Source organism: Equus caballus, chromosome 5, assembly GCF_041296265.1.
Source record: "Equus caballus isolate H_3958 breed thoroughbred chromosome 5, TB-T2T, whole genome shotgun sequence".
NCBI lineage: Eukaryota > Metazoa > Chordata > Mammalia > Perissodactyla > Equidae > Equus > Equus caballus.
In genome coordinates this window covers 46887447-46911748 of record NC_091688.1, presented here as the reverse complement: position 1 = coordinate 46911748, position 24302 = coordinate 46887447, and the positions used below count along the sequence as shown (strand labels likewise).

The 24302-nt window shown below is 45.9% G+C and overlaps 2 protein-coding genes across 2 annotated transcripts; one reads left to right on the top strand and one right to left on the bottom strand.

Moving 5' to 3' along the window:
• Nucleotides 1-1766: 1766 nt before the first annotated feature.
• On the bottom strand, nt 1767-3257 carry ANKRD34A (ankyrin repeat domain 34A). The gene has a single exon (NM_001257147.1). It carries the CDS (start codon nt 3255-3257, stop codon nt 1767-1769), a length of 1491 nt encoding a protein of 496 aa, NP_001244076.1.
• POLR3GL (RNA polymerase III subunit GL) lies at nt 2933-16210 on the top strand. The gene is made up of 9 exons (XM_023641307.2): nt 2933-3071; nt 6083-6238; nt 12867-13034; nt 13363-13492; nt 14359-14427; nt 14782-14838; nt 15092-15165; nt 15296-15409; nt 15712-16210. Exons 3-9 carry the CDS (start codon nt 12909-12911, stop codon nt 15796-15798), a joined length of 657 nt encoding a protein of 218 aa, XP_023497075.1. The 5' UTR covers nt 2933-3071; nt 6083-6238; nt 12867-12908; the 3' UTR covers nt 15799-16210.
• The last annotated feature ends 8092 nt before the right edge of the window (nt 16211-24302 follow it).

The following is a 24302-nucleotide window of genomic DNA, read 5'->3' as shown; positions in this document are numbered from 1 at the left end:
GAGATGGCAAAGTGGGGGTGGGGGGGGCGTGGTTCAGACATGGGTCTCCTGGTTCCTAGTATTTTGATCTTTTCATTATACCACATCATTGAGTAATTTTCTGATTTCACCTATTCTAAGTTGAGGGAGGGAGTAAGAAGAAGTAGAATGGGTCGCTCCCTGACTTGCATTAGAGTGAGGAAGAGTTAGAATATATGCAGAAAATCAGCAAAATGAAAGGTCCAGGGGGCAGATTAAGGCAGGTACCCTTGTTCATAGAACCTGTCAGGTTGGGTTCCTGTGGTTACTCTTACACACACACACTAGACATCCTTTGCCAGTTGGGTTCCTCTGATTACTCTTACACACACACAACACACATACACACATACACTACACACCCTTTGTCAGTTAACCATCATGCCATTCTGACTTAGGTGAGGTTATATTAACTACTCCTCTCTGTCTCTCCAAATTTCTCTCTCTCCACCCTACAGTGGCTTAGAAATCAAGGATGGGGAAATGGAAGCCAGAAGTAGAAGAAAATGAATGAAATGCACCTGGTGAGATGAGAGTTAGACTCCTAAGGAAAAACTGTGAGTGGTCAAGAAATAGGAAGCTTGAAAGAGGAACAGTTAATCTACGGGATATATCTGTTAATGAAGGAGGGAGAAACTCTATGTAGGAATCTCAAGTTAAAGAATTTGAGGACGGACATAGGGGAGACTTGGAAAAATGAAAACCTGTCAAATGCCTTAAAACCTTTAGGACACTTGCCTTTTCTTCTACAACCACAGTTGGTCAGTTGGTCTCCTGGAGGGAAGGTGGCTGGAACCTCTAAGTATCCCCTAGACTATTGTAGCTATACTTAGCGTCACTCTTCCTCCCCATTCCCCACATCCCACACCCCTCAGGCAGAAGTGACAAAACAGAGACTTCTGAACACATTTATTTGATATGTCAAGTGGAGAGAGGAGTGATTTAGGGTTACTCCCCACTTCTACCTGTGGGGGTGTTCATAAGCTCAAACAGACAGAAGAGCAGCTTAGAGCCCATGACCCACCCCCCTGGGAAAGTGAGACAACCTGTTGTATTGGTTGCAGGGGAGCAGGGTGGGGATAAAAAGCAGGAAGTTGAGAAGTAAAGCTGAGAACAGGAAGGGCAACAGCAGAACTGAGGCTGGGGATTGCTGTAGGAAATCCCAAGGAAAGTGAAGAAGATATCTTGAAAAGTGGTTAGGGCTGGAAGCAGGGTGTGAATAAGGAGCCAGGCCTGGAGAGAGAACCAAGACCTGCAAAACCTGCAGAATAGCTGGGATGTTCACAAAGAGGATAGACTGTGCAAAATCATGAGCCGGCTTTGTTGCAGGGCATACGTGGAAAGCAAGGTTTGCTTCTGTAGGAGGGCAAAGAGACTGGAAACTACCCATAAATAGGGGCTCCCTACTGCTTCTGAACAAATACAAGAGAGTCGGGAACCCATTTGGGGCCCTAGCACAAGTGGTCCTGTGTATGCCATGCCTGTGAGTACACAAGTAATTCCCATATGCGTATGAAGTGACCAGGGCATGAATGCATGTGTCTTTATGCCCAGTAAATAGAGTATTTACCCTTCCCTGCGAATAAAAATACTGTGCTTGTGGACACATGTTTACCCATGTGTGCGTGCACCGTGCCCATGAGCACATGCAAGAGACCCCTATGCCCGTGGTGTGTATGTGAGCCAGTTCTCCCGCCTGTCCCATCAAGGTCCTGATCCCTCACCCTCCTTGGCTCTTCTCGCTCCTCTCAGCGCCCAGGCTCCCCTGGCCCGCCTAGACTCTGGAAGCCCCCTAGCAGGCGGATCTGCTCAGTCTGCATGGAGTGGCGCCTCACCAACTTGCGCTTGGTCCTGGGAGAGCCTGGCGCCCCCGCCTGGGGAGGAGCGGGCAGCGAAGGCGCCCGACCTCCAGGTTGGGGGCGAATGTCGGGGATGGGAGGATGGGGGCTGACGTTGAGCGGGGGCAGGAAACCAGGCCGCGTTTGCGCAATGTGGTCCAAGAGCAACGTCCCGGAGCCCCTCCGCTCCAGCAGCCCTGGACTCCGCCTCCGCCCGCTCAGCGGAGATACAGCCCCAGGCAGACTCTCCTGGGACTGGCGCGGGGAGGGAGCCGAGCCTGCTGGAGGCAGGGTCAGCGGGGAGGCGCTGAATCGGCGGCGCTCCAGCGACAGGCGGCTGCACTCTGGCGAGTCAGGGCAAAGATTTCCGGGGGTATCAAGCTCCACCGGCTCCATGCGGCTCAGTTTCTGCCTCAGCCCTGAAGGGGGACCAGACTCCTGAGCTTCTGGCGCAGTGTTGCGGCGAGAGAGGGGACCCCCGCCCGTCACTTTCTCCGCCCAAGGGGGCGGGTCCTCCGGGCCTTCCGTGCTGTGACGTCTGGAAAGACGCGGTCTGCTGGTCAGGGTCAGGCCGTTGAATTCCGCGGTCAGGCGCTCGACCCCCGGCCTCCCTTCCGAGGGCGGGACCGGTTGAGGAGGGGCCACTAGGCCCCAGGGCTCGGAGTTTAGCCTTTTGAGTGGTTTTGGAGGGTGACGGGGTGGTTTGGGGAGCGGCTCAGAAGGGGACGAGTCATCGGGGGACTTAGGCAGAGGGAATTCAAATACGTCCCGCTTCTCCTCTTCTTCCTGGGTGCGAGGGGATAACAACCCACGTCCTCCTCCTCCTGCAGACTGCAGTTGGATTTCCGAAGGCGACGTGCAGACCCCTGGGCTAGAAAGAGCGGGAGCGTGGTCCTCCACCCCCGGGGAAGGTGGGGAATTGAGATACTGCCGGGTCTTCTTGGTACCCGAGGGCGAGGTGTCGGTGGTGATGATGATGACCTCCGTGCCCTTGGCCTTACAGGCTTCCAGCAGCGTGGCAAGGGTCTCGCGGTCCCCGCGGTCCAGGGCGTGGACAAGCGCCGAGGCGCCCGCGTGATCTCGGACTGAAGGGTCTGCGCCGTGGGCAAGGAGCAGCGAGGCCACGGCGGCACCCCCACCCCCGGCGCAAGCGTGCATGAGCGCTGTGCGCCCTAGGCGGTCTGCGATGTTGGGGTCGGCGCCTTGTTCCAGGAGGTAGCGTACCATGCGCGCCTTGTTCTGGGGGTCGTCGTAGCGGGCCCGACAGGCCGCCATTAGCGCAGTCTCCCCCTGGGCATCACCCTCATTCACGTAGGCGCCCCCCTCCAGAAGCAAACGGGCCAAGCGTAGCTTACCCTGACCCACTGCCCGAAGAAGAGCGTGGCCCTCGGTGTGCAGCATAACTGCAGCTGGGGCGAGAGTACCGATGGAGCGGATGGCACCTGCCGAGAATGGCTAAGGGCGTGGGGGATGGGGGGTGGCTGGCAGAGGCCCGAGGGCTCAGTGGCGAAGCCAATCCCTGCGGGAAAGAGAGAGATCTTATTGAAGGATTCAGGCAGGGAAACTGAGGCACCGATGGAAGGACCTGGCGTGGGGCGGGGGAGATCTCCACGGCACCGCACATAGTCCTTCCTCTAACTCACGCCTTTGAGCCGCCTCTTCCCCCTAGCGCATGCCTGAGGAGGTGGGAAGGGTGCACCCGCATTGAAGGACGAGCGCGCGTGCAAATGCGTACGTGCACGCGCAAGGATATCCGCACCCCCACCCTCACCCCAGGGCTTATCAGACCTTTCCAGCATCCCCCTTTTCTTATCCGCACTTGGAATCCCCTTTTTAGGATGCTGAACGCCACCCACCCACACACATGCACCCATACATTCACACACATATTTCCATTCCTAACCTCTTTTAGGTTGCCACAGCCCCATAAATTGGATGGGGGGAGGGAAGCAGCTTGCGTTTGGGACCTAAAACGGGTGGGGGGAGAATTGGGGGTTTCTTTTGCCCCTGCTATGTTCCCCATCACTCCTTGCTCTTTCCCTTCCCAGGCTATGCGCCCAAATAGTTACCTGAAGGTCTGCAGAATCTCTGCCGGGCCAGGGCTGAGGCCAGGGCTACGGGGAGGCTGGGATGGCGGAGCCAGGTTCTCGGGGGCCCACATGGCGTGGGGGGGGCATCCGGATTCCCTTGGTGTCAGTATCTGCGCCCGGGCACTGGATTTTGGATCCTCCTCCCGGTGCGCCCCGGGCACAGCGCCGGCTCGGGAGGAAAGAAGCTGGGGGGGGGGGGGGGGGGCGGAGCTCTGCCTTGCTGTTTATAGCCTAGTCTCTGCGGGTGGGGGCGTCGGGTACCAAACCGTTCCCCCACCCCTGCACACATAAACCCTCAAAACCTATGGGTTCCAATCCTGACTTCCTTTGCTTAGCTGACCTCCTCTCAGCCCCAACAAACCTAAGTGTTCCTTAGGAGACTCCTCCGACACCCAGACTGGGACCATCTCAATTCTTCGCTGAGCTTCAGCAGATCCCTATTTTCCGTGCTTGGTGTGTTTATGCGCGCCTGTGCGCCAGACCTGACCTGCCACACACGGCGGCACATGGCACACTGTGCAGAGGGGTGGAGACAGGCAATTGGGTTCCACAGCCGGAGTCCATACTGTACAGAGAGAGGCAAAAGATCTGCCTGCCTTCTTGTACTTTAAATGTCAGGGAGAACGGGAGTCACACACAAAGGCACATCCTCACTCCACCTCCCCCCAAAACGGAACACATAGCATAAACTTGGACCTTAGCTCCCTTGTACAGACCTCTTAGGTAAGTATAAGGAGGGTGGTTATGTGGGGTCATTTTTAGATAAAGCAAGAGGCCTTCCCACATGCCTCCTCCCCATATTCTTGGGGGGGAGGGAGGGAGATAGAAAAGGGGCAGAGAGAATAGGGAACTTTGTAACAAACATATCCTCTCTCATTGCATCTTTTCACTCTCAGTCTTGCTTAGACTCCTTATTTTTGCATTTTGCTTCAAGGTCTCTGTCCGAATTGCTCCTTAAGTCTTCTCTCTCCCTGTCTGCCGCAATCAGTTTCTCTCACTGTCTATCTCTGACTCGCCTTGCCACCTGCCCTGTCTCCATAGTTACCATAGCTTCCATCTGCATATTTTAGGAATGAGTTTGTGTCCAGCTGGAAGGCATCAGGGGAAGAGGGATGAGGAAAAATCCTCAGGATTTGGAAAACTCACCTGAGATAATTCAGAGGTTGGAGGCCACACACAAGATACTAAAAATAATGTTCCTGAAGAAGGAGAGAAAGAGAACTATTTGCAGGGATTGTTTTGTTGTTGTTTTCACCAGCTACCATTTATTGGACACCAACAATGTGCCAGGTCCTTTACATACATTATCTTCAACCTCAAAACACCACTATAAAGGAATAATCTTCTTGTTATAGATGAAGAAACTGAGACTTAGTATAGTTAAGCAAGTTCTCCAAAGCCTCACAGCTGTGTTTCTGTCCTATTCCAAAGACTGGGCACTTGCCACTACACCTACAGCTTTCCAAGTCCAGAGGCTTCGCTCCCAGGGCCATTTTCCCTAACATCTGGGATAGTCTTCTTGACTAACTCCTAGATTTTACCTTCACTCTGAACTTTTCCCCTGAGTTTCTGTTTTTTGTGAAAAGAGGACTCCTCCCACTGTGCTCCCCACCCCTCTTGCCAAGGGCCAGGAGGAGCTGGAAGGGAGTGGAAAATGCAGGAAACACTGGGCTCCTTCCCTGCCTCCCCAACTCTGGTTCTCTGATGCCTAATTCTTCCTTCTCCAAATCCTCTCCCCATCTTCTCAGAGAAATGGCAGCAACCCAGATAAAATTTTTTTTAGAAGAGAAATATTCCTGGTGGTGCTGGAGGGAAGCAGTGTAGCTTTGAGGGAAGGTTGGAATAATGGAGGAGAGGTCAAGCTGTGAAGCCTGAATCACAAAAAGACTGATCAATAAGAACAGGTTTCATAAGGGTTCATTTCTCTGTGGGATCTCCGTCAACAGAGTCCTTCGGTGAGATCTGATTGTCAGGTTCCCTCTGTGAGCTCTCGCTAACCAGGAGCTCCTCCAGCCGAGATGAGGTCCGAAATAACTGACCCCCGGTTGATTCTGCAGCCCCATCTCTCTCCGCGCCAGGCTCCCCAAGCCTGGATTCCGGCTGACTCTCTCCCTCCCTCCTTCTTCTCGCTTCAAGTGGGCGGACCTCCCTCCTCAGCTTCTCCAAGATTGGCCGGGAGAACTCACCAATGGGAAGCTCTGGGAGGCGGACCTAGAACGCCACCGGCTTGAGGAAGACCAGCAAATTTCAAGTTGGCTGCGGCTTGGGCTTCGCGTGGGGGAGGGGCAGCAGGTAAGGCTCCGACCCGGTGGCTCTGACTTGGTTCGGTTCCACACTTCCCAAACTAGTTCACCAAGGCCAAGCTGTGAGACAGAGAGAGCTCTCCTGAAGCCTGTTGGATCAGCCCCCTTCTGGTTCTAGGGAACCTTTCTTCTCTGGGCTCCCGTTGCTGCATTGATTGTATACCAGAGAACCGTAAGTTTTCTGTCGGGCATAGGGGACAGATTAAAGCAGAAGGTGAGAAAGACTCACTGTTGTACCTCTGATTCTTTGCTGTGGCATCAACTTCCCCCGAATCTTAACATTATTCCCCTAAGAGCCTGACAAACTCCTGTTATCTATCAAGACTCAGCTGAAATTACCTCCTACCTGTAGCTTTCCTGGACCACCTTTTTTAGCAGAATTCATTATTCCCCAGTCAGATGATAGCTTTTTATGCATACCCTTATTAGAGCACTTAGACTTAGTGCGCACTCTCTCTTTAGTATTTCTATTCTTCTTAGAATGTAAAGTTTTGTAGGGCAGGTTTTAGTACTGAATACATAGTGCCCAACAAAGGTGAATTGAATGGAACTGATTGGGGAGGCAGGATTTAAACTCCTAGTGGAATTAGGGAACTACAATAATAAACAAAATAAAATACAATACAGTGTATAATTAAGATCCTTAAATTAGTGGTTCATAATATGATTGCTCCCGCAGTCCAGAGAAGGAAGAAAGCTAGGAGGACCAGAATAGGAAGGGGAGGCTTTGTGAATCACAAGGTCTCAAGTTTGGAAGAGCCCTTAGAAATCATGTATTCATTCATTCAAGAAGTATTTGTTGAGAATCTACTATATGCCAGACACAATGCCAGACAATGGGGATCATGATGAATCCTCTACTCTAGGCATGCCACCTTCCTTTGTTAAGCCATATTTAGTAAACTGTTATCCAGCTTCTATTTAAACATCTTTAGGGAGAGAAATCCATGTCACTTTGCAGGTCATTCCATTTTTGGATATTTCTTCTTCGATTAATATCCAGCAAATATTCTAAACAAATACCTAGCCCAATGAAATGCATTCCACACTTCCATTATAAAAGAGGGAGCACTGTCCTAGTGGCAGCATTCTTAAAAATAAAGAAAACCATCTCTTTTGTTTTCTGATTATAGAAGTAATATGCATTTGTTCTAGAAAATTTGGAACAACATAAAGGCATAAATAAAAATGCCTATTATTTCATGACCATGATGTAGTGATAAACATTATGTTAATATATATCCTTTCAATTTCTTTTCTGCATGTATACATATATATACATATGTGTGTGTATGTCTGTATATAGATATTACATAAATAGGGCCATACAATAAATACAATTTTATATCATGTTTCCCCCTACTTTACATTATATTGTGGACACTTTTCTGCCTTCAAATATTATTTAAAGTCATTTTTATGGCTACATAATAGTCTAAAAATGGATATTTGAATTTTTTTAACCATTCATTTTCTGTTGAACCATTTAGGTTATTTCAGAATTTTTGCTACCACGGATAGCTCTTTGATAAACATCCTTGTACTTATATCTCTGGCTATATATCTGATGATTTCTTTAGGATAGATTTTTAAAGTAGGATTACTGAATTAAGCATATGAACATTTAAAAGGCTGTTGATTCAAGTGGTCAGATTGTTCCCCTGAAAGATTGTGTTTATAGTCTTTCCAGTGAGGTATGAGAGTGTCCAACTCAAAAAAATTCATCACAGCCTGATTATTATTTAAATCTTTGTCAATTTGATAGATAAAGAGTGGTTTTATTGGCCGTTTTTTTTGGTCAATTGCCTATTCATGTCCTTTGCACATTTATTCTATTGGGATGATTTTTTTTCACTTGGATTTCCATGAGTTCTAAGATAATAAGGGCTTAACTTGTTGCCTTATTTATTAAAAATATAAGAAACTCTAAACATTAGAGGTCTCCAGGCCTCAGTCCCTGGATCTCTTCTTTTCTCTGTTCATATCCACTCCTTTAGGGATTGCACAGCGTCACATGGCTTGACATATTTGTGTATTGATAACTCAACTCCAGTGTAAGCTCCATTGAAACTCCATGGGTGCAGCAGTTTTTTGTCCACAATGAGTTTTGCTCACTGCTGTATTCCTAGCACTGAGAACAGTGCCTGGCACATGGTAAGCACTCAGTAAATATTTGATCAATGAATTAAGATAGTTTTATTATTATTCCCATTTTACAGATGAGGAAACAGAGATATTAAATAAATTGCTGAAGGTTGTGTAGCTAGGAAATGTCAGAACTGAGATTCAAATACATGTTCTTAACTACTACATGTACTGCCTTCTTTAAATTTGATGTAATTGTTTTTCTGTATGTTTTGTTGAAACCTATTCTTAGTAACTTCTACCACAATACGTAATTGTGTATAACTGGGAATGAGTGTAATGTATACGAGGTGGTGTTTGGGGAGAAGGAGAATGCAGGGTGAACCCTAGGGAGGGTTGATGTTAAGGAGAAGCAGTTTGGAACCAGATTATGGGAGACCTTAAATATCTTCAAGAATTTAGACTCAATCACAATGTTAAATAGAAGAGACATTGTAGATTCATCAGCTGAGTCGGGTAGGAGACAGATAGTTTACAGTTTCCCAACCACCAGTTTATTGTCTGAATTAAATAAAATGTTGTCTTCTTTTTACCACACGTCCTTGAGGGTCACTTGGTTAGTATCAGAAATGGAGTTAGATTTGGTCATGGCCTTTTCTTGACTCCTCACTTCTTTGCAATCAAAACAGCCTCCCATCTCCTGCTAGAACTGTATCTGTCAAGTGGAAAGATACTTAAGCCATCTGGTTAGATTAGAGTGTCCTTTCCCTTGAAAGGGTTTGAAGACATTGTGACAAATTCTTTTTTTTTTTTTTAAGATTGGCACCTGAGCTAATATCTGTTGCCAGTTTTCCTTTTTTTTCTTCTTCTTCTCCCCAAAACCCCTCAGTGCATAGCTGTATATTCTAGTTGTGGGTCCTGGTTGTGCTATATGGGAAGCCACCTCAGCATGGCTTGATGAGTGGTGCCATGTCTGTGCCCAGGATCTGAACCAATGATACCCTGGGCTGCCAAAATGGAGCATGCAAACTTAACCACTCAACCACGGGGCCGGCCCCTGGTGACAAATTCTTGATCCTTCTTTGGTATCCATGAGACATCCTCTCTCCTCTAATATCTTCTTTTAATCAGATCATAATTTAATCTATTAACCAACAGCCATTTTTCCTTACATTTTTCATAGCAGTTGGACTTGAAACTTTCCAAATTCCTCAGACACACATTTTTCCACCCTGTCCTTCCTGCTACAGATTATTAATCTCATCTACTATTCTGTTACTGTATTTAAAAATTTTTTTAATTAATATTTTTCTCTTGTTACAAAACCAGTACCTATTCAGTGTAGAAAAAAACCTTAAAATTCACATAACCAAGAACAAAAACACATCACCCCAAATTAACCAATGTTAATTTTTGGTTAATTTGAAGAACAGCTTTTTGGGGCAGGCCCCGTGGCCGAGTGGTTAAGTTCGAGTGCTCTGCTTCGCTGGCCCAGGGTTTCTCTGGTTCGGATCCTGGACACGGACGTGGCACCGCTCATCAGGGCATGCTGAGGTGGCATCCCACATGCCACAACTAGAAGGACCCACAACTAAAAATACACAACTTACCAGGGAGGCTTTGGGGAGAAAAATGAAGAGTAAAATGTTAAAAAAATAAATCAATAAAAAAGAACAACTTTTTATTGATATGTGTGTGTGTGTTTGACAAAACAGATTACCTTATACATATTTTTGAATCTTTTGTTTCACCAACTAATCTTTTGTGGAATGCACTTCATTGAGCCATATATCTCTTGTTTAAAGTATTTGTTGAATAGTGATTGAAAAACAAATATTCAAAAATGGAATAGCAAAGTGAGATGGGGAGTTCTCTTACTAAAGATGTTTAAATAAAAGCTGGATAACAATTTACTAAATATGGTTTATGAGAGGCTGGATGCATTTCTAGAGTAGAGGATTCATCATGATCCCCATTGTCTGGCATTGTGTCTGGCATATAGTAGATTCTCAACAAATACTTCTTGAATGAATGAATACATGATTTCTAAGGGCTCTTCCAAACTTGAGACCTTGTGATTCACAAAGCCTCCCCTTCCTATTCTGGTCCTCCTAGCTTTCTTCCTTCTCTGGACTATGGGAGCAATTATATTATGAACCATTAATTTAAGAGATCTTAATTGTGTTGTCTGTATTGTCTCTTTTTGTTCCCTAAACTAACATGTTGTTAGTATGTACCTTTAATATGATGTGATGAAAATGGCACTTTACCTCTGTGTTCCTCCTCCCCAAAACCCATAACCCCAGTCTAATCAAGAGAAAAGCATCAGACAAATTCCAACAGAGGAGCATCATGAAAAACAAGGAACTATGAATTTTGAATTGCTACTCAAGTTTCTTTTTTTATTATTATTAATAGATTTTATTTTTAAAAATAAGTTTTAGATTTATAGAAAGACTGAGCAGATAGTACTAAAAGTTTCCATATGCCCTGGCACACAGTTTCCCCTATTATTAACATCATATATTAGTATGGTACATTCGTTATAATTAATGAACCAATATTGATATACTATAATTACTTAAGGTCCATATTTGAATCAGATTTCCATAGTTTTACCTAATGTTCTTTTTCTGTCTCAAGATGCCATCCAGGACACTTCCTTACATTTAGTTGTTGTGGCCCTATTATGTATGTACAGACATACATATACACACATAAGTACATGTATATTTACACACAAATGAAATTGAAAGGATACATATTAAAATGTTAATAATGATTATTACTACATCATGGTCATGAAATAATAAGTATTTTTCTTTATACTTTATGTGTTTCCAAGTTTTCTAGAATAAATGTATATTACTTCTATAATCAGAAAACAAAAGGGATGGTTTTCTTTATTTTTAAGAATGCTGCCACTAGGACAGCTCTCCTTCTTTTACAATGGCAGTGTGTACCTTCCTTGTTTTTGATGACCTTGACAGTTTTGAAAAGTACTGGTCGGGTATATTATAGGATGCTCCTCTGTTGGAATTTGTCTGATGTTTTTCTCCTAATTAGACTAGGGTTATGGCTTTGGAGGAGGAGGATCACAGAGGTAAAGTGCTATTTTCATCACATCAACTTAAGTGTGCATACTAATAACATGATTTAATATTTTTGATGTTGACCTTGGTTACCTGACTGAAGTAGTATTTGTCCAGTTTCTCCACTGTAACGTTACTCTCCCCCTTTCCAAAATTGTATGGGACAAAATTTCCTATATACAACCCATGCTTAAGGAGTGAGGAGCTACATTTCCCCTCATTAGAGTAGAATCTACATAATTCATTTGGAATTCTACAGAAGAGATTTGTCTTTTCTCCCCCATGTGTTAATTTATTCAGTTGTTTGTTTATGTCGGTATAGACTCATGGATATTTATTTTATACTTTGAGTTATAATCCAATACTACTTTATTTATTTTATTTCTCATTGGGAGCTCTTTCACTTGACTCTTATGCCCCTTTGACATAGCCCCATCAATGTGTGTGTGTTGTTTTTTGGGAGTATTTCCTTACTTTCTGGCACTACAGCATGCTTCAAGCTCATCTTAGATATTTCCTTCCCCAGTCCTAGAATCAGCTGTTTCTCCAAGAAGCCCTGGTTCCTTTTATTGGGAAATGGTGTTAGAAACTAAGATCTGGGTGCTATGTGTGCTCCTTGCTACTGGCTTATAATTTCTTTGAAATTTCATTTTCATTTGGTGACTTTGTCCCCCATTCTATCTGATTGGCTCCCCAAGATGACAAGTGGCAGTGTTCAGTTCAGTAGCAGGAGGAACTTTTGATTCATCACAGTTGAGTGAAATGGGCTGCCTTGGGGTAGAATGAACACCCTCTCTTTAGGAAAATGCGACCAGACACTAAATGACTAACAACTTACAGAGTGGAGCACTGCACTGGGAGCGCATTTGGACTAGGTGACCCTATGGGTCCTTCTAACTCTAAGATTCTTTGCTTCCAAGTGGTGTTTGAAATGATCAATTTGATTGTAATGGCTCTTCCTGCACTCTCCCAATTGACAATGAGACTGACGACTCATTCCTGTGCCCCCACAGTGCCTGGCACACTACGTTTTTCATGGTAGATGCTTAATAAATGTTTTGCTGAAATGCATAGTGTTGGATTGAATTGGGGCCTTGTTGGGTTTGGAAAGGGAGAAAAGAATTCAAAGGTCATATGTACATATGCAGATGGTAATAAACTTCCACTTATCTTAGGGTTGTAGGGAAATTTTATCCAAAAGTCTAATCACTTTCCCTTTTGTGCTACACTTACACTATACTGCAATTATCTGTCCTGTTGGGACCATGTCTCATCCATATTTATATTTCCAGAAACACCCTGCCTGGCACTATGCTTTCTCAGTCAAAATTTGTTGAATTACGCTGGCTTTTCCCATCCCAAGGAGAAAAGATTGTCTTATACCTCCCTGGCTTCCTGTCCATTCTACTGTACTTCTTTTTCTCTTTTTGTCTTTATCAGGTTTTTCTCATTGGATCTCTGAATACCCAGGCCCCCTCCACCATGGCCAGCCGGGGTGGGGGCCGGGGTCGTGGCCGGGGGCAATTGACCTTCAACATGGAAGCTGTGGGCATTGGAAAAGGAGATGCTTTGCCCCCACCCACCCTGCAGCCTTCTCCACTCTTCCCTGTGAGTGTCTGCCCTCCCTTCTTAAGACTCCCATGTGCCCCTCGCTGACTGTATATGATCCTGGATTCCTTGTGGGCTATCATAAAACCATCCTCATCTTGCTCCTCCCTGTCTCTATACTCCCAACTCACATGGGATGTTTTCCACTACCCTTACTTCTCAGACTCCCAGCTCCACAGCTTTCAAAATGCTGTGTTTCTCTCCTCGTTCTCCTTTGGCCCTCTGCTCAGTGGGAGCATTGGATTGAATTGGGGGGAGAGGAGAGGCCCTCCCAGATTTGTACTCCAGCGTTTTCTTTCTGAACTGACCACTGCCTCTGCCTTCTTAGCCCTTGGAGTTCCGCCCAGTGCCTCTGCCCTCAGGAGAGGAAGGGGAATATGTCCTGGCACTGAAGCAGGAGCTACGAGGGGCCATGAGGCAGCTCCCCTACTTCATCCGGCCAGCTGTCCCCAAGAGAGGTCAGTTGGAATACTAGCATCATGTTCTGAGCACCTTCTGTGAGTAGTGCTCTGTACTCAGCACCACTGGGGGCCAGAGAGGCCAGAAGAGGCACAGGAAACTCACTTTCTAACTGGGGAGATCATAATAATTACCCCTTCATTTGAAATGTATTACGGTATCCATGGTTTGTTTTGAGTCTCACAATAGTTTTGGGACAGTAGGAAGTTAAGTATTAAGATAACCATTTCACAGGTGTAAATGAGGGGATGTATTAAAATTTTTAAGAACCTGGATACTATATGCATCAACCAATCAAAAGGGGGGCTGGTGCTGAGTCTCTGAGAATCTCTGTTAATTAAAATATTACCCCTTTAGTTAGTGGATCATGGCAAGGTCAGGGAGACCAGGAGGGACTGGAGAAGGAGGTGCACTTGGGAGGCTTGGAATAGTGGATATTTACCAACTGCTGTGGAAGTACCGTATTTCAGTATATTGACAACAGGTGCTTTCCTACTGAAGCCCTAGAAGCTAAAGCTCAGAGAGATGAAAGACTTGCCTAGGTTAGCCCCGTTAACCAGGGGTATAGGGAAGACTGAAACTTGCTTTCTTGCTCTCTAGTATACTTTCCACTATACCACACTACCTCTTATTGTAGCCATGCCTTTGGGTTAAGAGAAATAACAAAAACGTTGTAATCTTGGGTGGCAAAGGGACAGGTTAGAAGAGTGTTGGAGGTTGTCACTGAAGCTGACCCCCTGGGCTCTGAGTTTGGGGTGAGAGAACAGACAATTCCTGAGTATTGAAAGGGCTGGGACCTCAGGATAAACCCTCTTCTGGGGCTCTGAAAGGATAGTACTTTGACCCTTGACCTCTGACCCCTCAGATGTGGAGCGTTACTCAGACAAATACCAGATGTCAGGGCCGTTGGACAATGCCATCGACTGGAACCCTGGTAGGTGATGGGCCCTTTTCATTGACTGCCCTTCTTTCAAATGCTTGAGATGCCTCAAGCCCCAAGCCACCACCTCATCCACCCTCCTCTGTCTCCCTCTCCACCCTATTAAGTATTTACAAACTGGAGCCTTAGATGTGCTCCAAAACACTTTCAGACTCTACCTGAAAACCTATTAAATAGCCCCTACTCCCCTGGAGGGATCCAAGCCACAGTTTTATTCCAAGCACCTTTAACCCAGCCGCTTCTTTCCTCACCCTTGACCTGACCCTCATCTCTTCTTTAAAATGAGTCATCATTCATAGGAGACCCCAGGCAGAGTCTTACTGACTTTTATGTTCCCACTATTCCCAGATTGGCGACGTCTACCCCGAGAGCTAAAGATCCGAGTGCGGAAGCTACAGAAGGAGCGTGAGTGTATCTGGAAAAAAAAGGGAGAAGAGAGATTTTTTTCATCAGCTCCAGGACCAAGGCAGCTGGAGAGCCAAGGCAGCTGGTGGTCTTGCCTGCCCTCCCACTTCCTACACAATCCACCAGTATTGTTGCTGGATGCCATAGTGGCCACATGAGGGCAGCAGAGTGACACGGTCTCTGCAGGAGGGTGGGGCAGAAAACTAAAAAGAAAGTTTACTCTCTGATAGGTTACCTTTGATCCCCTCACCAGGGACCACCATTCTACTCCCCAAAAGGCCCCCTAAGACCACAGAAGATAAGGAGGAAACAATACAGAAACTAGAGGTAAGGAGGAAATGTGAATGGAGACCACCTGGGCCCCAGATCCATTCCCTCCCCTTTGGCCCATGTGTGCCTCAATTTTTCCCTTCTGGAAGCTAAGTCTGAGTTTCTCTTCCTATTCATCTTCACATAGACCCTGGAGAAGAAAGAGGAAGAAGTGACTTCAGAGGAAGATGAGGAGAAAGAAGAAGAAGAAGAGAAGGAAGAGGAAGAAGAAGAGGAGTATGATGAAGAAGAACATGAAGAGGTGAAGGGGACCTCTTTCCACACTCAACCTCCGTCTCTTCCCCTCATAAGTTCTGGGGATCTCAACTCTGTCCACCAGGGATGTTCTCTTCAGAGGGTTGGAGGGCCAAAGGAGATAGTGCCCTCAAAGGATAGTGCCATCCCCTTTATCTGTCCCTAGGCTCTTCTCAAGAGCGAACTACAGCTGAAAGGGACTTTCCAGGCCTGAAACAGTGTGATTAGGAGGGAACGGTTCTGGTATACAGAGTGGAAGGAGAATGCTGAAAGAATGCCTGACCTTTATTTCTTTTTTTTCTATTTCAGGAAACTGATTACATCATGTCATATTTTGACAATGGAGAGGATTTTGGGGGTGATAGTGATGACAATATGGATGAGGCTATATATTGAAGAAGGACCCTAAACAATACCTTGGACCTCCATATCTTTCTTGATTTAGGATACAGAGAGTAACTGTCCCTGTTGTTTGGTTTTGTGGACAAACAAATCATTTGCTCAGAGTCCAGATAACCTGTTTGGTCTCTGGAGGTAGAAATGGAGAATGATGACTCTTTTCTACCCTTCCCCTCCCCTCTACTCTTGTATCACCTCTGATATCTTGGGGAAAGGGCAAAGGACCAATGTCTTAATTGTGTGAAAGAGAGAAAGGAAGGTCAAAAGAAGAACTGGTTGTTAGAGCTGAGACAATGCACACATGCCCCTACCCATTTTTTATAGTTGTTTGTGGAGATAACTGGGGGTGGGAGCAGTTAGAAGGAGCAAGGGCAGTTTTATATTTTTAAATAAAATATTTGTATTTGTCTCTCTGTCCAGGGTGAGGCATGGTGGGAGATGGCTGGAGAAATGAAAGGGATGTCTAGCTGAGCCATTCTTCTCTCCTTACCTGTCAGAGTCCAGTGTGACACACTGGGGGTTACAGCCTTCCTGTCCTTTGTCCCTTCCCTCCCACCCCCATGGAAGGACATATACTCCCAATTTCGCACTGCCAAGGAACATTCAGGAACTCATCTGCATGGCTGCAGCTGCGCAAAGTGAGTAATAGAGAACAGCCCAGGCCCTGAAGACCAGCTGGCTTCTGAGCCTCTGGTCCTCAGGCTACAGAGACGATTGTTCACGTGTTCATAGGGACACAGGCCCTCTCTTTCCCACACTTGACCTTGATCTTGTTCTTGTTTATAAGGAATGATTACAGCTATTTTTATGGGGAGAATCAAGAAAGCCAGGTGTGGGGAGGGAGTAGGGAGGAGGTGCTAATTCTTCTTCAGCACACTCACCCTCTTCCAGGCCCTGGAGACCCCAGTCTAAGAGGTATCTCCGTGCAGAGGGAGCCCCCTAAATATCCTGTTCTCCGCTTCCAGATGTGGCTATTGGCTGAGTTGCAGTTTCTCTTTTGGTTCTTTCATGGAATTTAGTTAGCCTTTCTCACTCCCTTCTCGGGGAGGTGGGTAGGCGGTGTTGCTTTACAGGAAGTAAGGAGGGTGGGGAGGAAGGGAGTGACTTTGGGACACTCAGCTCTTAGAGATACTTCCTCACCCACACAGCTCTCCCTTGGGTGAGGTCACTTCCCTCGGCTCTGATTGGCTTCTGAGGAAGCCCTAGATGAGCTGATTGGTTCCAGCCACTTGACATGCAACAGTCACGGGCGAGCTGCGTGTCCAGAATAGGGACTGAATAAGGAGGCAGGCACAGATAGCTGGGATGCTGTCATAGCGACAACACTAAACATTTGAAAGCCATAAAGATGGGATGCAGGAGAACCTTCAAGAAATTCCCCACCATATTCAGGCAGGCAGACTGAATTCGTTACGGCATCCAGTGATAGAAACGGGCAATCTAATATTAGATATTTCTGACCCCATTGTAAAGAATGAATAAGGGCTGTTACTTCATTGAAGGAAAGCACCTTAAAAGCTGGTTTGGGTATGGTAGTAGGTGTTAAGGTAGAAGCAGCCAAGAGAACAGAGAAGAATGCAGGAATAGAAACAGAATATTCCAGAGTGATTGAGCAATTTGTGATGATTACTGTGTTTCCTTTTCTAGCTCTCTGAGGTGTTGTATGAGTGGTTGTAGTTGGGCGGGGGAGGGGGGGGGGCGACCAGGAGACCTGTCACTGGGGTTTCCCATAGTCACACTTTAGCCTTTGATTGTGACTAGGGAGAAATCAGCAAGAAACAAAAGTAAAAGACACTGAAAAATCTTTTGTTTTTCTCCCCTACATATACACACATATCACTCCTAACCAGGTCTGCTATATCTGTGTCTGTCTTGGGGGCACAGCTAACCTAAATCTCACCTGTACTAGTCTGGGAACTTAAAAGAGTGGAAACAAAGAAGATTCTAGACAGGAGACAGTAGAGGAGGACTGGAACATGTCCCTGCCCCCACCTCTATAGACACACATGCTTGTCCCATAAAATGGGGAAAAGAAGGACAAAGGTTAGAGTAACCACTTGGGATCAGTTGTACTGCCTCAGAGACAAAGTGTCAGAAAGATCAGACCATTCTTGGACTCTTTCCTGTCTGGCCTCCTGCCCCTCCTGGCAGGTGACCTTGCTGAACAAAGCCAGAGACACGGGACCCAGTGGCTTCCTCAGATTCCGGAGGAGTTCCAGGCGTGAGCTAGACTGTTTCCATTTACCTCTCTCCCACTTTCAGTAGGCTCTATCAGGCAGACTGAGGCTGAAAGCCTAAGGCCCAATAAACAGAGTCAAGGCTCCTATTCCTCTGGAGGACCACCTGAGAGGTTAGAAGTTGAGGCCCTGCTTGCAACATTTAGAAAGGACCCATGAGATTCTTGCTCTGTCGTGTACTATATGCCTGCTAGGGCCTGCTTATATTGAGCAGATTGCTCCCATGCCCACAGCCTGGGCTCCCCTTCCTGGGGGAGGTTCTCTGGCAAGAATCCTGTCTTTCCCTACCCTATGTTCCATCCCTAGCCTCCTGGTCCCCTCCCATCTTGAGCACGAAGCTTGAGAGTGGGGTCTGCAAATTTAAGTGTAGGGACTCAAGTGATTTGAGGGAGGGCTGAATGCAAGATCTGGATGCAACATGCAGTTTGGAAGACTGGGAGTAGAGACCAAAGAAAATTGGAGGGTCAAGTGTTGGGTGGATAGGGCACCCATGATTTGGTGAGGAAAAGACAATTATTTTCCCCCATTCATTTTTATTACTGTTTGAACTTTTAAAGGAAGGAAGGGTGGTTTGTAGGCGTAGGCTCGTTAAGAATGTAGCAAAGAGGAAGGGCTAACATCTCAACCGGGCAAAGCACTAGTTTATGGTCCTAGTTTCACCACTACATAGCTTTGTGCCCTTGGGAAAGTCAAGTCTCCAAGCCTCTATTTCCTCATGTACAAAACAGAATTTGGATTAGATGTCCACTAGGAATCCTTCAAGCTGATGTTGATCCACCTGCAAGAGTCCAAATGGTTCTGAGAAGAAAGATCGTGACATGGCCAGCTTTTGCTGAACTCATTCCATCCGCTGGATTTCCCCATCTTATTTTCAACTTGGGTAGCTAAAGATAAACTCAGGCATCTAGCCAGTCCTCTCCAAGAACCTGCTTCTGCACAATAGCAGGAAGATCATCAATTCCATCAACTAGCAAGAAAGGAGACAACCCCTGCAGCAAGAGTTCAAGGTTACAATCTGCAAGCCAAGACTCACATCAAGCTGGCCACCAAGAAATTTCTGACTGAGGAAGGGGCCAGTGGGGCAGGTCCTCTCCATCTGTCCTCATACATCATGTCTGGCCAGAGGACAGAGAAAAGAAATGAGCTAGACAGGAATAGCCCAGTGAGCTAATCTGTCCAGACTAGTGGTGACACCTTCTCCATTGAGCTTTCCCCTGCTGAGGCTCACTTTTGCCCCAAGGTCATTTGGGACCAGAAAGCTGGAGATAAGAAGTTCTAGTTTTCTACTATCCCCTCAGAAAGGCCTTTTCCTTATCCCCGAAAGGACTTAATTTGCCATTTTGTATCCTGAAGGGAAGACAAGTTCTCCCTGCAACCCTAATGGGATTCAGTGGGGAGACAGTGATCCAACCTTAACTGCAGGACCTGAGAGGCTAAGTGCGATCACCTTGGGAAGCCAAGACTTTGGGGGAAGGAAACCAAGGATTCCTCAGACCAGTCCTGACCAATGTAGGGAGAGGCTATATCCCCAGGACCTCAGAGTCTGGGACTATTCTCCATTCTCAAACCTCCCCTCCTCCCAGGATGCTCAGCTGTGGGCTGGGCTTCCCTAGATTTGGACCCCTGCCTCTCCCTAAATCTTCCCCATCCTGTGATTCCATTTCTCTTGGTATACAATAGAAAAGGGGGGAAATATCCAAATCCTGTCACTAACATTCTTTGTTAGATTCAGGGCAGCATTTATAGTACTAGAATAGGAGATTAGTAAAACCTGTCTTTGCCTTACCAGAAGGAGTGGAACAAATTCACCTAAGTCGGTAACACGGATCTAGGGTATTTCCTGTCTTGGAGAGAATAAGTGAAATCCCATTTGGACAGGGAAAGAAGGCCTGGTACTCATCCTCTTTATGCTCTGCCATGGCCAGAGATGTAGCCATTCTGGAGAGGAAATCCCCTCATCTAAGGAGGTCAAGATAATTCCTTTATCTCATTTTTCTCAGGCAGAGGTGGTAAGAAGTGGATAAAAGATGGGCTCAGTGGGAGAAAGGGCAAATGCTGACTAGCCCTTTTCTCAGCCCTCTGCTTCCTGTCCCCAGGCCTCTCTCCTGGCCCCTGGACAATCTTTCCTGTCTGACCATACTTGGCTGCTCTTGGCCCCTCACCTCTCCCTTACTTGGCCTGGCTCCTGTTTTGAGACTTGTTTTCCACCCTGAGCTATCACTCTAACACCTGTCCAGAGATATCAGGGATGTTTGCAAACTTCTCAGGAGCTGGACTAGGCCAGGTCAGGAGGGATGGCTTAGGGCTAGAGAGAAAGCTTGTCACTCAGACTCATTCTTATTGTCCTTCAGATTCTTTTCCTCTTTTTGACTCTCTCTCCGTGTCTCTCTTTGCTTCATGTCTTTAGCATTGTGCTGCTTAAATTGAGTTATTCATGGGTGATATAGTGAGGAATATTTGGAGCCACAGAATACACATGGCACATCTTCCAAAGTGTCAGTTTTACTTTTAAGATTTGGTGGAGGGGGGGGCTGGCCCTGTGGCCGAGTGGTTAAGTTTGCATGCTCCGCTGCGGCGGCCCAGGGCTCGGATCCTGGGCGCGGACATAGCACTGCTCCTCAGGTCACACTGAGGCAGCGTCCCACATGCCACAACTGGAAGGACCTACAACTAAGATACACAACTATGTACGGCGTTGTGGGGGGGTTTGGGGAGATAAAGCAGAAAAAAAAAAAAGTTGGCAAGAGTTGTTAGCTCAGGTGCCAATCTTTAAGAAAAAGAAAAAGATTTGGTGGAGGAAGATAAATTGTTTTTATACTAAAACTGCATAAATATACTATGCAGTATAAATCAAAATTTGTACTCTTTAAACATAAAATAGATACTTCAAAGACATTTCTGGCTTATAACAGGCTTCTTTGGACTGCTCTAGAAGCCCTAGGGAAAATGGTTCACTCTCCCTAATCTTAGGGGTCCTTCAGAGGAAATATTTGAGAATCTCTACTTAGAGCAGAGGTGACAACCTAAGACAAACCTAAACACGAGACAGGAGTCAGGCAGCTATAAAGGAGTGAAACAGTTGAGTGTAATGCAATAGGGAGTGGCGAGAACTGGCAAATAAGAGCCTACTTGGCCCCTTCAGCTCCAGCAGGTTGATGCCATGAAGGAATGTGGGCTCAGTGTTACCAAATATGATTGCTTTTTACTAATTGCCAGACCAGTAGATTTTAGTGAAATCTTGTTTTTAAATGTTTACAGCCAATTCAAATTTTTAGGAAGAAACTGCACAGGTTTCTAGACGTCTACAAGCTGAATCTGCCTGTGTGCCCCTGGTTTGCTGCCTCTGGCCTCTACCAACATTTCTTCTACCTTCCAAAGGTATATGAGGCCCAAATCTGGGCTTCCAAGGTCTCAAATTCTGATCCCAAGAACTGGGGACAGTGAAGTGCATTAGGTTGCAGGAGAGTTTGGAGCTTTCTTGCAGGACATCTTGGGAAGGCAGAACTAAAGAGAAGCCTCTGGGTACCACTGGCATGCTACACCTTTCTCAGGGTGGTGGGGGGAGGCATTGGTCACTGCTCAACTACCCTTTCCCTGATCTACAGAGATATAGAGCTAAAAACACCCTGGGGTCTGCAACGGAAACCAGAATTTCCTCAGAGTTGGAAGGTGAGACGAGCACGAAAGACTAGGAATAGAGAGAAGTGGGAGAACAGGAGACAAAGGAAGGATTAGCTGTGAGTCTGGGTAGATAAAGGAGGAAGTCAGAATTTAGACCAGTGACATGGAGAGTGAGGGGTCTTTAGCCAGAGAACCATACAAGGGAAACACAGTTCTCACGCCCCTGAACTCCGCCTCCCCTCCCAGCAACTGAAATCCTCCCTCTGTCCATCTGTCCAGGAGGTTAAAAATATCCAAGCTGGGTACCCAGCCAGACATTTCCAAGAACCCATTTACTGGCCATTTGATTGACTTAGAGAGGTAGTCAGTAGCTCCATCACCCAACAAGGAATGAGAATGGACCGTGCTTAACATCCTAGGACTCAAGGCACGTGAGATTCACAATCATGTCCCCATGTTCTCCCTGTCCTCCTCCTTCCTCCATCACTCCATTGCCTGGGGATGACCAGTCAACTGGTAGTCAGAAAAATCCCAGCCTTCAGAGTTCGTTCATTCTTTTCTCCTTACATAACAGGCCCAGTTGAGAGTACAGCAGGGTCAAGCCCAGAGAAATGTCAGTAAATGACATGAATAGCTCAAATAGGCTAAAGTGGGCCTCATTAGTGAGCTCACTTCCACTGGCTTTTGTGCTACTCTGTCTAGTCCACCTCAGGGGAAGAAATCAAATGAGATGTAATATCTTCAAATAAGGAGTCTGAGAGTTCTTTGTAGTATCACATTATATATCTAGCACTGTCTGTTCCTCAGTTTATCACTCCAAATGCTGGAAAGATTTCCCCTGGAATTGTATACCAAAAAGTTAAGAACCTTCAATTAATTTCCAGACGGTGACAAAGTTGAATCCAGAGGCCTGTGAAGCACATTCAAGTATGAGAGAGAAAACTGTAGTGCTCCCAGAGCTATACCATGAGATGCTGGGGGTGTGCAGAAGGCCCATTGTGGCCTGGGGATGGGAGTCCCAATAGTGGGCTACCTTTCCTCTATCACAATTAACTCCAGGTTGAGTCAGCTCCTATACACTGACCTCTTCTCAGACTGTTTTGTTCCCCCAAAACAGGAAAGGAAGCAAGAGGAGCAAAGAGAGAATGGCCTTACTTCTGATAGGTCAGAGAGGGAGAACAATTTTTGGAACATGGCTGGGAATAAACTAATCAAGGTGGTGGTAGTGGATATGCCTTCTCTTTTATTTTAGATAACAAGTACTTACTTTCCCTTGTTCTAACACTTCACATATATTTTTAAATCCTCACAACAATCTTCCAAGGTATCTATTATTATCTCCCATTTTACAGATAAACTGTAGCGCACAGATGTTAAACAGGTTGCCCAAGGTCATACAGATTGTTAATTGGTGGAAGTAGGATTTGAATTTAGATAGTTTAGCTCCAGGGTACATGTGCTTAACTACCTCACTATACTGTTTCTCCTTAATAGTATAGGAAGGCTGATCCCTGAAGTTTTTCTAGGCTTTAGACTCATCTGTTGGACCAGGACCTTCAGCCCTGGATCTGCAGCAATCTCTGAGAGGGAGTTTTTCAGCTTAGGAAATGGAGGTTGATATGGGGTCAGAACACAGAATGAGACAAAAGTTTCTGCTTTCCTAGAGGTCAGGGTGCTTGGGACAGGGATTAGGCCGTTGGAGGGTCTATTTGCTATTGAAAGAACTGGGCAAAAATCACTCCTTCACCCCAATTCATGCCCTGCAGTTCTTATGTGATTGTTCTCTGTTGACCAGGTGCTTGGTCAGATCCTCTCTCCACACTTTTCCCTCCCAATGCCTAAATCTAAGTTACATCCTTGTGTTTCCAGCCTGTTCAGAGGTATCAAAGTAGCCAAGGACCCTGGTTGTGGAAGTACCTGCCCTTTTCTTGTTAATTTCACTTTCTCTAGCTCTTTTCTCCCTTTAGTTTTCTTTCTGTTGTCTCTCAGATCTTCCTATACCAGATTAATTGGACCTAATGAATAAATGACACTAAAAAGTACATCTCCTCTAATGGCTGTATCTATAGGTTATAGCTCTTTAAAAATTAAAAGCCATATGAGAAGAGCACAAGAAAGGAAGACCCAAAATATCCACCCACTTAAGTGGAGAAACAGCTGGGCCAGTACCCAGGGAAGAGTACTTAAGCGAGTCTATATACAGAAATTGTCCTGGGGTGAGGCAGAAGTTGTGTGTAGAAGGCAAAAAAAAGTTGAGTGGAGCCTTTTGTGCTCTAAGGAACGGATGAGTTTCCTTTGAGTGAACAGCTGTAGCTGCTTCCTTCCTTCCTCAGATTTTGCTGTGCTGTTCAATAGTGGTAGCCACACGAAGCTAATTAAATTTAAATTAATTAAAATAAAAATTCAGTTCATCAGTCATAGTAGCCACATTTCAGAGCTCAACAGCTATATGTGGCTAGGGGCTACTGTATTAGTGCAAATATAGGACATTTCCGTCATCAGAGAAATTTCTATTTGACACTGCTCAATTTGACGTATTAGGGTATCAGGAAGGGATGCATATGTTCTGGCCCTTTGAGGATCAAATCGCTAACAGACCTTGGGTATAAGTTATCTACCCTCACCCAGATATCCCTTTCTCAT